The sequence below is a fragment of the Perognathus longimembris genome, unplaced genomic scaffold (genome assembly GCF_023159225.1).
Source record: "Perognathus longimembris pacificus isolate PPM17 unplaced genomic scaffold, ASM2315922v1 HiC_scaffold_5105, whole genome shotgun sequence".
Taxonomy (NCBI): domain Eukaryota; kingdom Metazoa; phylum Chordata; class Mammalia; order Rodentia; family Heteromyidae; genus Perognathus; species Perognathus longimembris.
The window spans coordinates 30,021-44,871 of NW_025960496.1; the positions used below are offsets into that span (position 1 = coordinate 30,021).

At 43.0% G+C, this 14,851-nt stretch overlaps 1 protein-coding gene across 1 annotated transcript; it reads left to right on the forward strand.

The window, feature by feature from the left end:
* The first annotated feature begins 3,397 nt into the window (after positions 1-3,397).
* On the forward strand, positions 3,398-6,391 carry LOC125345021 (golgin subfamily A member 2-like). Its single transcript, XM_048337280.1, has 4 exons — positions 3,398-3,634; positions 3,731-4,723; positions 4,817-5,743; positions 5,846-6,391. The coding sequence occupies exons 1-4, from the start codon at positions 3,398-3,400 to the stop codon at positions 6,389-6,391; spliced, it is 2,703 nt and encodes a 900-aa protein (XP_048193237.1).
* Positions 6,392-14,851: the final 8,460 nt, after the last annotated feature.

The following is a 14,851-nucleotide window of genomic DNA, read 5'->3' on the forward strand; positions in this document are numbered from 1 at the left end:
AATTATTATCTAAGGCCCTAAGAGTTAACTGGAACTTTTATCTTGTTCAGAAGAGCTGGAAAGGATCTTAAAGGAACCTTTAATGTCTGAGACTGGCAAGGACTGGGGAAGCCTCCTCCGCTTTGCACTGCTTCAAGCAAGATGCACCCCTTGTGTTAAAGGACTCCCTCCCTCCCTTTTGGAATAATTTGTGGGAGACTATTCTCTTGCTTCCTAAACTTGGGGAACCTGTATTAACAGAAATGCCTAATCATAACCTTGTACAGTAACTGCAGGTTTGAAAAGGTGTTCTTTCACATGCCTCTCCTTCGGTGCCCAAGGACCACTGGCCCCCTGAAAAAAAACTCCACCCACTATTTCTTGCCTGGACAGCTAGTTTGGGTAAAAAGGCATCATGCTCCTGAATTGGAACCCAAGGGGCAAGGACCTTACTCAGCAGTGCTAACTACACAGTCAGGTATTGAAGGTACAGGAAAATAACAGGAGATACATCACTCTCATGTGAAAAAGGCAGGGGGAAAACATCCAACAGATGTCTGAAGATGGACTCTTCAGAGATATTCAGAAAATCCCCTAGAGATAAGACTTACCAAGCATTAATTAATGTGGTCAACAGGGACATGATTTTTTCTTCCGATTCCCCATCCTTGTTCTTAATGTGTTATTGTAGCTTTTCTGCCCAGACCTTTGTACAGGCAGCCTGATACTATCTGCTGGACTTGCTGTACCTTTCCTGCTTGATTGGGATTGGGGGACTCCCCTCTGGCCCAAAATAAGAATCAAATTAATGATTTGATTAGACATGAAAAACAGTGGGGAACGTGATAACCAGCTTGAGGTGGGGGCATCAGAGCCATTGGAGCAAGATGTGGAGGTCTATTTATTAGACGTGCATTCAAGGGGAGGCAGCCACTGTGTGTGGGTGGATGTGAGTGGGTATGTGGGCGGGGGGGAGGCCATGGGAGCGGGCAGTGTGTATGTAGAGAGGAACAGAGGTGGTTTGTGTGAGGTGAAGAAGGATGGAAGGTACAACCTCGGGAAGGTAATACAAGAACATCGTCAATAATAGTAGCTACAGATACACATGGGACCTTGAAAGTAGTTACAACTGTGATATACCAATCGTTTCCATACATGGAGTTCATTTCACTTAGCATCATCTTATGAGATCATAAGGGTATAGCTATTGGGCTCTTGTGATCCTCTGCTGTGACTTGCCTATCTCAGTAATCTTATCTGAGTATATTGGAAACCGTCTATACTGGTATTAGAACTAGGAAATTGAAAGGGAATACCAAAATTGAGAGGCACAGGGTAAACTACAAAAGCAATACTTGCAAAGCTGTTTGGTGTAGGTGAACTGAATACCTCATGGGGGGAAAGGGAAAGGAGGAGGAGGGTGGGAGGTTACCAGGGACGAGGTAACAAACAGTATAAGTGATGTATCCAATGCCTAACGTATGAAACTGTAACCTCTCTGTACATCAGTTTGATAATAAAAATTTGAAATAAATAAATAAAATTAAAAAAAAGAAGGATGGAAAAAGTTATACTAAGTGAAGTGAGCCAGACCCAAAGAAACATGGACTCTATGGCCTCCCTTATTGGGAATAATTAGTACAGGTTTAGGCAAGCCATAGCAGAGCATCACAAGGCCCAATAGCTATACCCTTATGAACACATAAGATGATGCTAATTGAAATGAACTCCATGTTATGGAAACAAGTGATATATCACAGTTGTAACTACTTTCAATGTCCTATGTGTATTTGTAGTTTCTATTATTGATAATGTTTTGTATCACCTTCCTATGTTTGTACCTACACTATCTCTGTAATCTTATCTGAGTATATATATATATTTTTTGGGGGGGCCAGTCCTGGGCCTTGGACTCAGGGCCTGAGCACTGTCCCTGGCTTCTTCCCGCTCAAGGCTAGCACTCTGCCACTTGAGCCACAGCGCCGCTTCTGGCCGTTTTCTGTATATGTGGTGCTGGGGAATCGAACCTAGGGCCTCGTGTATCCGAGGCAGGCACTCTTGCCACTAGGCTATATCCCCAGCCCCTTATCTGAGTATATTGGAAACCGTGTTTACTGGTATTGGAAGTAGGAAATTCAAAGGGAATACCAAATTCGAGAGACACAGGGTAAAAAAAGAGAAATTACTACAAAAGCAATACTTGCAAAACTGTTTGGTGTAAGTGAACTGAACACCTGGGTGGGGGGAGGGAAAGGGGGGGAGGGAGGGGGGCATGAGGGACAAGGCAACAAACAGTACAAGAAATGTATCCAATGCCCAACGTATGATACTGTAACCTCTCTGTACGTCACTTTGATAATAAAAATTTGAGAAAAAAAAAAAAAGAAGGATGGAAGGAAGCAGCAGGAGGTGGCTGCCAGAAGAATGGAGCACAGGAGCTGGGCAGAGCGGTACTTGAGCCTGCCAAGGCTCCTATGGGGAGAACCCTAGGTATGTGTAGAGCCTTAAGGCCTCAAGGAAGCCTGCAGAGAAGCCTTGAGGCCTCCAGTAGGCCTGCAGAGAGGGGAGAGGCATAAGAAGAGGCCAGGCATGCAGGAAAGAGAAATCAGAGGAACTAGCACCTTCAGAGTTATGGAAGTTTGGAGGTTGAGCCTGTTGGAGTTTGGAGGCAGAGGCTGCTCTTGGTTCTCAGTTCTGAGTTCTGGGTACTTAGCCCAGGACAAGGTAATCAGCCACAGGCCTGGGTTTGGAGGTGGAGGCTGTGCTGGTTCTGGTTTGGGGGTTCTTAAATAAAACTCCTTTGCCCCCTTTACCCATGCCCCCATGGATTTTTGTGCTCTCAAGGCATTACACTGGATTGTGGACACAACATCATTAGGAAGTGGCTGGGTAGTTGACTTGGTTAGATTTGTTTTCAGTTAAGTGCACATTACTCTTAGTGTTGGTGTAGATGTCACATACTCCTTGACAGAAGCAGGACATTCTCATTTCTCCCATTTGTCTTTCTGATTCCTCTGAGATCACTAGACCAGGTGTGCTGCACTAGGCAAGGCCTGCGTAAGCAACATGGGAAACACTCATGCAGAGGAGCCCTGGACCTGTGATGGCTCTGAGCTGTCCAGTTCCTCAGGGACTGCAAGAGCAGGTTATATCAAGAATTCAGCAAACTCAGTGACTCCCTGATCACAATACAAATGTCACCAAATGTGGTTAGAACAGAGCTACTTCTGCACGGAATGAGAACAGTTATAATTTGGACAGGTTGTGTTTCTTGATGCCACTTCCTGGAAGAAAATTGAAAGCCTGGGAGGCCACAGTTGTTGTGTGAGGGAAGCTAGGAAAGGTACAGGTAAAACTGAGCACCTACCCAGCTGTAGCAAGTCCCACTCTTGCCCATAACTACCCTGGACAGAGTTAGATGTGGATAGGGCTGCAGGAGCAGCTGTCATCAGGACTCCACCCATTGTGCCTGGATCACAAATTTCTGGCCACACCCTCTGTTATTTCACACTTTTCTCTGACCAATGGGATGCCAGACTTGGGGCCACACCCATATCCTCTGCTGCCTAATAGCCCTGGTATTCCCTCTGTTGGCTTACACCACTCCCAGCCGTTGAGGGAGGTGGAGGTGGCCGAGTGGTGTCAGCGAAAATCAGTGAGTTAAGGGGTATAGTGAGAAAACGACATTGTTAATGATTGTAGATTGTAGATTGTAGTTTGTAGATTGTAGATTGTAGATTGTAGATTATAGATTTCAGACCGCCTGGGAATGTGGCGATTCTGTCTTGCCTGCTGCCCCAGGGCTCGAAGGTCTGAACAATCAAGAGAAAATGAAACAGCTGCAGCAAATCAACGACGGCAAGAAAACCAGCAGAATTGTCCTGCAAGTGCACCTGCACAATTGAACACAAAGAAGAAACCGATCAAGGGCGATCATCCCAAGAGAAACACCACTGGGTATGGTCAATCAACTGAGCCTACTGCCAAAAAGCACGCCTCCCCTGAGCCTGTCCTGCCTTTGTGCAGCTGGAGACCTTCCTCCAGGGTGGAGAGTCTCACAGCTCCCAAGAACACCGAGGAGCTGCAGAGGCACTACCAACACCTGCTGCTTACCCTGCACTCCAGAAAGTTACGAAACCAACAGCTCTCCAGTGAGCTCCACCAACTGAAGAAAGAAAAGAAACACCTGCAGCATGAACACCGAAGAGAGAATTGCAGGAGAGCCCAAGAGAACGAGGCACTGCAAACAGAATTGGAAGCTCACAAGCTAGCCATACAGATGTTGGTTTCTGAAGAACCCAATTTACGCTGTGCCCTGGCTCGCATCCAGCTGGTGGTTAAGGAGAAACTAAGGGAGCAGGAAGGCTCATTTAGTCACCACCCACCACGCCACCAGCGGGCTGCACAGCAGCATGTTGGACAGGAAGAGAGAGCATTGTCCCCAGTCACCACCCAACGGGTTGACACTCAAAAAAAGAAGCTCCAGCTCCTGGAAGACCAGGAGAAGAGCAGAATTTCTGATTTGGAGGAAATCAACAGCGAATTACAAAGGAAACTGGAAGTCCTCTGGACCCAAAAGCTCAACATGCAGAGCAGAATTCAGAAGCTGCAAAAGGCATCAGAGGAGCGGGCAGTGCTGAAACGGCAAGTGGACAACCTGAGAAGGGTGGTGAAGACCATGAGGTCAGAAAGGGACAACGTTGCCATGTCCCTGAGGAGGGAGAGTGCCCTGTGGGAGGACATGGTCCAGCAGCCATCCCAAGGGATGAAGCAACAGACAGAGGAGAGAGAGCAAGGGGAGAGGCAGGTGTTGGAGCTGGAGGTCAACCTGGAGGAGGTTAGAGAACACCTGGCAGAGCTGCAGCCCCCTGCAGGACCAGCTCAGGCTGTGCAGCAGCTGCAAACCCAGGCCTTGCAGATGCAGGACGAGTTAAAGGACCTGAAGCAACAGCTGCAATCTCAACTGCAGGAAAACCACAGCCTCCGTCTCCAGAACCTGGAGCAACAGGAGCGGCTGTGGAGACTGGAACAGGCAGCCGAGGAAGCCATTCCTAGGCCTGCCAAGGATCGGGACATGGAGACCGCGACATGCACACATGTGCAAGACAGAGAGATGCAAGACCAGCTGGCCCAGCTGCACGACGCTGCCTACCGGCTGAGCGCTGAGAAGGAGGAGCTCGCCAGCGCCCTGAGCGCAGAGCAAATCCTAAAGAAACAGCTGCAGGAGAAGCTGGAGCAGCAGGAGAAGGATTTCCAGAAATGGAAAGAGGTGGCGAAGAGAGCGAGCCAGGAAGCTCAGGAGCTGCAGGAGCTGCAGGGCCAATACCGGACACAGCTGCAGGAACTCAGAGCCACCTGCGATCAGCACACAGCCTCCAATCGGCAGCTGAGCTCAGAAAAGGAGGCCCTGCAGGAGCACCTGCAGAGGCAGACCCAGCTGCTGGAGCAGCTGAAGCAGGAGCAAATACAGAGCACGTTGCTGGCCCAGACAGAAAGGGAACAGTTGCAGGACACTCTCCAGCGCCTGGAAGCAGCATGGCAGCAGAACGAGCAACTGCAGGCCAAGCTGAGCGTCCTGGGTTCCCCTCCAAAAGGCCAAGGAGTGAGTGATGCGGAAGAAAGCGGGGAGGAGGCAACCCCACTCGACGTGACCGTCCCTGATGATGTAGAGAGCCCTCAAGTAATGAGGGATTTTTATCAAAATGCCCTCTCAGCTGCTGAAGCCAAAGAGGTAAAACTCCGCCAGCAGCTGCTGGAGCAGCAGGCCCGCTGCAGGTGCCTGGCCAACCTGGGAGCCCAGTGCCAGACCAAGCTGGAGCAGGAGGGCCTCTTCCCCAGGACGAGGACCCACGGCCTGTTTGGGAAGAGGAAGCAGGACACACAGGTGCCCAAGAGGGAGCTGCAAATCTGCTTCAGCCCCGACCTGCCTGACAAGGTGGACTTCCAGAGTGCAGCAGATGGCCTGCAACAGCGATGCAGCCGGCTGTCAGAGCACATCGCCGCCATCGAAAACTCCCTCATTGCCTGCAGAGAGCAGATAGAAACCCTGGAGACCCTGCATCAAGAGAAATGGGAGCAAGTCGATCTACTGTCCCTGGAGAAACAAAAGAAGAAGCAGGAGCTGCAGGAGTTGCTGTTGCAGCTTGCAGGTAAAGTCGTGACATGCCAGGACAAGATGCAGGGAGACACCGAGCCCCCTGCTGCTGACACCACTTCAGACTTGGCAGGCCCCATGAAGACTGAATGTAGCAAGGAGGATGATGGTAGCAAGGATTATGACGTGGAACCATCCACAGTAGAGGCTGAGGGGCCGTGCCCCCTAGAGCCGTCCACCACACAGCTTGGGGGCATGGGCAATGAACGCCCCATCACGTTCTGGTCCAAACTGAAGAACATGATGAATATCCAATAATTACTCTCAGGAAGGACACAAACAATTACAAATGTGTTACACACATTCTTCCGGACTATTTTCCCTCTCCCTGTCCCCTGACACTGGCTCTGCCAGTGTGGTCACAAGCTCAATTAACGCAGCTGAAATCGAGGAGTCAAAGGCCTGCGGATACAGGCAGAAGAATGGCTCAGAGTCGGACGAGACAACCTAAGTCATATGTCTCTGCGCGTAGAACACAACAAATGCTGAGTGAAATTATATTTCTTTTTGTCAATTTATCAATCATTTATTGACAGATTTTTATCTTAAAGTACATTTTAGTTAACAAACCTATTTACACGGGAATTCATCCCAGTTATTTTACAGATCGTACTTACGAACCACACTCTTAGTCTCCAGTGCAGAGTTGCACTGGATGTGACTATTGGCGGGAAATGGCCCGGCTATTTACACATACACAGTAAACATGTTTGTTTTTCATGTCTGCACAGGACAGCATATTTTTTCTGAAGGGAAAGTATGATGTTTGGGACAAGAGGTAGGATGAAGGTTTTATCTGTGATACTACATTGTTCCTCCAGATTCAAATGATTTGGACATCATCAACTTAGGAATCATCTATGGATATTACAAATCCTCATAAGATAGTTTAATTTAAAAGAATATGATTGCGCAATTTCTGTTTCAATCAATAAAATTGAACATTGGAATGTTTAAGGTGTTTTCATTGGGAGGAAGAAGGGTAGAAGACTGCAAGTTCTATTCTACTGTTTCAGCAAGAGACTATTACTCTTGCCGTAAAATCACAATCATTAGTAAGAATAAGAGGACGTGAAGGAGTAAAGTAGAAAGCTGAAATTTGTAATACATAGTCAATTTATCTGCATATGTATATTTTTAAAGACAAGAAATCATTTGGGTTTATCAGAGAAAAAAAGAAATATGTGTATCTGTTGGATAGATATTTAGGAAGTATTGCAATCTCATTTCCTTATCCCATTTTTTCATCATCCTTATCTAGGGCAGGGACGGGGGGTGTGGCCAGGTGGATTATGATGTCACCTCAGGGAAAGGGGAGGTAACTGCCTCCAGGTCTGCTGCTTACCCAGGTAACTGGGTGGAGACTTAATGAGGTGGGGGCATCTACATGGAGCCTTCCAGGGATGGACCTAGCAGTCATGATTTCATTTGACACTGAGATATCAACCAAGCTAGCACAAGTGGGATGTGACCCGTGTCATGGAGTCATGATTCAGCATCAGGCTCAATGTCCGAGAAAAGGTTTTCCAGCATCTTAGTGGACTGGAACTGGTGAATGTTTGTCCACCTAGCCAGCTCCTTGTTATAAGAGCAGAGGCACCCAGCCTGCAAGTGGTGTGAGAGAGGACAGTTCCCAGGGTGTGTCATGGAAAAACCAGTGGCTAGCACCCAGCACGTGATGACAAAGTCACTGCAGCATGGTGTACACTTGCATCACTTTCTCCTACCTAGAATGATGGCACAATCTTGAGATTTTAATGAGAACTGAATGATAGACCTTGTTAATAAAATTTCTACCTGAAAATATAGTATAGAGTCTAATGATATATTCGTATGCACCTGGGGTGAGGAGGATCTTTAGAGGGCCAGTGAACTAAAAGCCAAAAAGCCTAGATAAATTTTAGGCCGTGAGCAAATGCAGACACTTTTCTTCTCTTAGAATACATTAACATGCTTGAAAACGACACACAATTTGAAGAACCTAACCAGTACGTGGTAATATCTATGTGAAAATTTAATGGACAATTGACTTACAAATATAGACAGAGGATTTAATCAGCATATTTTCAATTATGGCAATTCCATAAAATAGTAATAGACCCCCAAATTCCCTCTCATCTTTTGATTTTTTAAGCAATCATAGCATCCTAGTGGAATCCATTGTTCAACGTCTGTAGTTTTGCTGTATAAACAAACCTACTCTGCTGCTGGTGGTGTCAAATTATAGCACATGTAATAAGGTACAGTGTGTGAGATTTCATAAAAAATGGCTATTATACTCATTTATACAGGTTCTATTGTCCCCCTTTTGATAGTTTTTAGGGTCCATTGTCCTTGCTCCTGAAAAATGAGCTTTGGTGTCAATCTGCAGTTTCACCACTTTTTGTCGCAGCTCTGGTCACAGTGAGACTCCTGAGAGGGCAATTGCCTTGCCATACCTGGGTTTGGGTAAGAACATCAGTGTTACACACTCAACAGTGAAACCACCTGAATGCGAACTTCTCAAACTGCCTCCTGCAATTGAGCAAAAGAGTCCTGCTCAATGAAAATTAGCAAACATTTTAACAAGTAACTCATAGAAAAGGAAAGGCGAACAAAACAATACCATAATTGGATCTCAGTAATTGAGAGAAATATGTTTCACAAGTCTTATCACAGCTAGGTAAAAATATATAAGCACATTTACAGCCAAATAGTGAAATGTGAAAAGGATTTGATGGTCATCATCATAACACCACATATCTTATGGTTAGTAAATATCTTATGTAAAAACTAGAAAAGAAAATTTTGGTCCTATTACTTATTTATATAACTGAAATTATGCCTATCAAATACTATTAAGTGAAAACACATTATTCTGCAGTGTGCCTGATTATATTTTTCAATAAAAGAAAAAAAGGAAAATGTAATCTGAATTCATATATATTCCTGATCTGCATATTAATTTCTAGATGACATGAGAGTAATCATCTCAGACTTATAACCTCTCCTTATTCTTCACTTTCAAGCCCTCCACTATATATGATTCAGATTAGGTCATCCAAAGCATTTATCTAAAAAAGGAACATCATCCCGAGCCTAAAGAAGTGAGTGGAAACTGAATTTAAAATATCTTTCCTTCTTGTTTTCTCAAGATAAAAATGAAATTGTCTACATACAACAACCACTGGGAATAGTGGGTAAAACACAGCAGCTACCCTAATTCTTCAAACTCACCATTCTTATTGACAATACATTTAAGGCATAAATTAGAAGAATCTCCAAACACTACCAACATCACCCCAGAGTCACCATCTGCCTCTGCCACAATGGACTTCAAGAGAATAATTGACTAAAGAGAGATTATTCACTCCCATTACTCCCATTTGCTGTTCAAAAGACCTTTGCTAAGGTTTATGTACATTTGCCAGATTTTAAGAGGTATTCCTAGAGTTGGGAACTAAATTGTAAAACAACTTCGACATCATTATTTCAAATGTTTAATTTTTGTCTTCCTACATGATATTTATTAGAAGGTATTTTCCTCCAGTGTGATTAGGAGCAAATTCACATATTGGTTCCTTTCCCTGGCTATTAAAAGTTGTTTTCCTAGCAGAGATCATCAAAATGAGCTTGGTATCAAACATCACCTAGAGTCTGTTGAACATTAACGTTGACCTGGATTTCAATAAAAGGAGATAAAATGAACATGAACTGATTTCAGGTTAAAAAATAAACATTCCAGAGACAATGCCGGAGTAGATCAAAAGGAGCCACTCAATTCAGTCTAATTTAAAATGAATGTATATCCTTCATTGTCATACCCTGGCCTTATATTTTGAGATGATGAATAAAATTTCAATATCTGTGTAAATCCTATATGAATTTTTATGACTATCAATATATATCAGCTTTCATATGTTTAGTCAATTAGAAATAGGTGCCTTCATATACACTAAGACCAATGGGATATGTTCAATCCCATATTAAGGATTTTATCTTTCGGGCTGGAAGTATGGAGTAGTGGCAAGAGTGCTTGCCTCCTATACATGAAGCCCTGGGTTCAATTCCACTGCACCACACATATAGAACACGGCCAGAAGTGGCACTGTGGCTCACGTGGCAGAGTGCTCGCCTTGAGCAAAAGGAAGTCAGGAACTGTGCTCAGGCCCTGAGTTCAAGCATCAGGACTGGTAAAAAAAAAAAAAAAAGGCACAGGATTTTATCTTTCATATCAGTCAACCAAACTTTTAAAAGAAATGGACGAGTGCTCATTCAGTAGTGATGGGTTGTAGTGTAAATTGAAGATATGCTGAACTATATGTAATATATTTGAACTGTTCACATTGTAGATTAGTGGAGGCTAAGGTGTACTCGGAATATTACATGAATCAAACATCTAACAAGAAGTTAATTTTATAATGAACTGTAGAGCATCTCCTAAAATTCATTGCAATACCTATATCCAAAACCACAATCATACGCTCGTCCGTGGAGTGTCTGATTTCCCCCCAGCATGATCACTTGGCTACCTGGATGCTGCACCTCACTGCTGCCGACTGGCAACCTGACAGAGGAATTCCTCGCTATCACCACCCTTGACAACGATCGTGATTTGGGGAACAATTTCCAGTGAGCACACATGACTCACACCATCATAAAGTGAAAAAAACTCCCATGAAATCACGAGAACTGTCAAAAACTGTCAGATTACAAAGTTGCAAGTGAGGAATCTCAGGATTATACCGAGAGGTAGAGAGTCAAATTCACCACATATGAAACTACTAGGGGGAAACGTCAAGAACATAATTCTGAGTAGCCGGGGGTAACTTTATAAAGAAAAGAAATTAGAAAGCTAAAGATCCAGTTTTTCTTGGAGATGGCAGAAAAACGTGAACCCAGGAAAAATTATGGAGATTTGAATTAGTAGAGGGACAAGGTTTGAAATAACAGAAATGAGACTATCATACCATTTTGCTAAGCATAGTTATGATCAATTTCCTGTTTTACTTTTTTTTCCGGTGAGACTTTAAAGACTTTAAAATTCTAAATTTGTCTCTCAAGCTAATGGCCTTGATTGGAGGACAAAGGCCATATCATAATTCAATTAGCACTCATTTTTCTGCTGTGATGTCACCTAATGCAGATGGCTGGTTTTCCCTTCAATTGTTTATATCTTCAGTCCATAGATGTAAAGTATATATAATTATTTTATAGCCTACTTCATTCTCAAAGTCAGACTGGTCTCTGAAACACTCTGACACTACAGCATCCTCCTTCATGATTTTCTTTTCTTTGTGATTCTACTACATTCTTACCTGACTTCACCAAATAAACCATGGAAGTGATAGTTGTCACTTTGCAGCCTCTCCACTCCAAATCCACCTCTCAATTGCTTATTCGTGATACAGAAATCTCTCTCCCATGGCAGTCTCTGGGGAAGAAAGGTGCCCTCTAGTTTCAACTATGTTACCTGCTCCTACTGTGCTAGGCTGGTACTTACTCCAATTCCTCAGCAAAAGCTATCCCTGCCAGTGAGTTCCCTCCTGAAGGCAGTTAGGCCAGTGAATCCACGGGCATCCCCCACAAACTTTCTCAAAATGAGTTTCATAATGTGCTCCAGCTAATATCGGGCTTCATCCTGGCAGTAACTTGCTACTGAAGATTTCACAGTCTAGCGATCTTGGCTCCATGACTTTCAAAAAAAGCCTTTGCCTGAGACACTCAAAAAATAAAAATAAAAAAAAAACTCCTATGCTTTCCAAAGAGCTCTAATCTCCTCAATATTAGATCAACAATCTTATTATTGTGATTTTTTAGTGGTTAAAAGGGAACCAATGCTTAAAACGTGATAGACAACTGTCAGCTTTCATAGTTAGGACCACCAATTGAGAGCAAAGCCAAAACCTCTATCTGGGGTGAGGTGGGAAAGAATGATGGAATGACTAGGAAAAACAAGTGTTTCTGCTTACATGTCTCTATTGATCTTCAACAGATCTTAATGACCAGTTTCTCCTACTTTTGCTCTCAAAGATCAGCACTATTAGCTATGATAGAAATGGCTCTGGGCATGATCCTAAAAAGAAATCATACTTGTTAATTCAAAGACAACATAAAAGAACTTTCTACCACTAGTAAGGTTCTTCCACATCTAATAAGTAGCCAGATTCTTCCAAACAGCCAGTTATTTAATTCTGAAGAAAAACACATTTCCTGACACTCAATGTCTCACTTGTTTTTCATCCAGATGAATTAGCATCTTGTACACACTTTGTATGCATTTCCACTTTGGAGAGGCTGACATTTTGTAGATAACATTGTCTTACCATTGATAAGTAAGATAATGTGCAAATACGTGGAAGCACAATAGTTTTCATTTCCAACTCAAAAAATATATATAATAAGCAGAATTTGTGGCTACAAAGAGAAGGGAAGGATGGGCCAAGTGATTTGTAGTCTACGTTTCACTTTTAGGGTTTACATTCTGAGAGATTAGACTTTGATCATCAATTAATGTGGCTTTCTTTCCTCTTAGGTTTAAGCTTCTGTGCACGTTGGTAGATTAGAATACACAGTTTTTAAACTCCAACTAGTGAACTTTAAAGGCATATCTAGATATTAACTTACTTTAATATGATAGTTTCTTTCTTTCTTATGACTTATAAAATAACATAAAATACTTTATAAAGTTTCTAAATGTGAATGCTGCTTCACATTAAAGTAGAATTAGGCTTTAATCTCACAAACCTTTCTTGAATTGATAATGAATTACTCATGTATTACTTTGTTTCTTTTTAGCAACTTATTTTCATTTCCTGAATGCAGATTTGTACACACACACACACACACACACACACACACACACACACACACGAAAGTCCTGTCAAGATGTCATCGTTTAGTTGTTGTTGTTTTGTTTTGTTGTGTTTTTTTTGTCAGTGGTGGGACTTGAACTCAAACCCTTGCTGCTTTCCCTAAGCTCTTTTGAGCCACAGCACCACTCCACTTTGGGTTTTCTGGTGCATAATCCAAGTTATAAATTTCACAGACTTTCCTGCCCAGGCTGGCTTTGAACCCTGATCCTCAGATGTCAGCCTCCTGAATAGCTAGGATTATGATATAAGCCAGTAGTGCCTGGCAATATTTTTATTCTCTTTTCACCTGCTTTTAGTTCTTGAAGTTAAAGATAAAGGAGATTAATAAAAATACAAGTAGGAATTTGAGCAAAAGGGCCTTATATATTGAATAAGAAGATTTATTTCAGGAGTTCTAAAGATAAACTAAGGATGGTTATTCTACTCATTACTGTGAGGTCATTTTTAGCCTAGATCTAAGAATCAGTCCTTTAGTTGTGTCCTGGGCAAAGTGCTTTCTTCTAAAGCTATGAGCTACAGAATACCCTTCCTCATCTGGAGGCCAACAGACAGACAGTTCAAAATACAGACAACTGTAAGCATAAACACACAGGCATACACACACAAACATACACACACACACACACAACACACACACACAAAAGAAAAAACTTGGGGCATAAATCTATAAAATTATTCTCATATGTGCCCTTTTTCACCCTATACTGCATTATTGACCTCCTCAACACGATAATGGCCTCACAAAGCACAAAGAGATAGTCTCCCCCTACTGTTTTCTGCACCAAGAGAACTCTCTAGAAGGGTGACACATGCTATGGTCACTAGCACGTAATGAATATGCTGCAATCATAAACACAGAACGTGGAAGAACAAACAAATAAATATTGGAGAGCTCCTAAAATACCTGCAAAGGACAAGTAAATGGGAGTAGGTGAGTCCCCTCAAGCTCCCTAGAAAGTCGTGGCAGAACTTAGTGCAGGTCACCTCCAAGTCATTTCTCTTTGCAGCAGTGGTGCTTTGGCTACCTTCAGCTTTTAGTAGTCTTCTTGTCTTCCTTCAGTAATTGAATCATACAGAAATTTGTTCCTCACTAACTAGGCTAATCCTTGCCAAATATGGACTCTTGAAAAGAATTGTTATCACCCATTAACAAATAGTGAGATAGGTTAATACCTGAGAGATGAGTAGGAGAGAGAATGAAATGTGCTCACTGACTTGTGGTGGCAAAGGAATCTGAGGAAGGGGAGAGATTTGAGCCCCAGAGGCAAAGTTGGGAAAGATCCAGGCAGGCCATCATGTCCTGACCAACCTGCTCACTGATGTGGAAATCTCAATATTCATGTCTCTTTTGAGACATCTAGTTCATCTCACCATCAGTCCATCTCACTTTCTTCTGGGCAGGGAATTCTCAACTCACTGGAATAGCGCAGCTCATTAGGCTACACCGCGTGAGGAATCATCAGTACACTCTTGGGCAATTGAGAAAAGATATGTTATATATCTACAAATATAGCAAAACTAAAGCAGCAGAGTGAGGAAGGTCATTTTCTCAACAGATTTTCCCCCCACAGGTAACTTTAGGGAGACTTTCCTTTCCCCCAAACTCTGCCCAGGAACTGGGGGACGGCACTCTACTATTCAATCTTCCTAGAAACCAAATAGCTATTGCAATGTGTGCTAAGAGTAGAGATGTTAAATAAGATGTTGCATACAAACAGGAAGCAGCTAGAAATAAAATAGTCCTAAGATTTTAGTGGCGATTTTACATTTGCTTAATTTACTCCCATAAACTTCATTCTCAAGTAGATTTGCTGGCATATTCAAATTTTCATGATGGATGCTCCTTGAGTTCTTCCCTTTGTCC

Coding starts and splice junctions, on each gene's coding strand:
- LOC125345021 (XM_048337280.1), top strand. CDS start 3,398: ATGTGGATAGGGCTGCAGGAGCAGCTGTCATCAGGACTCCACCCATTG. Junction 3,635..3,730: donor AGTGGTGTCAGCGAAAATCA/GTGAGTTAAGGG, acceptor TGTAGATTATAG/ATTTCAGACCGCCTGGGAAT. Junction 4,724..4,816: donor GTGCCCTGTGGGAGGACATG/GTCCAGCAGCCA, acceptor AACCTGGAGGAG/GTTAGAGAACACCTGGCAGA.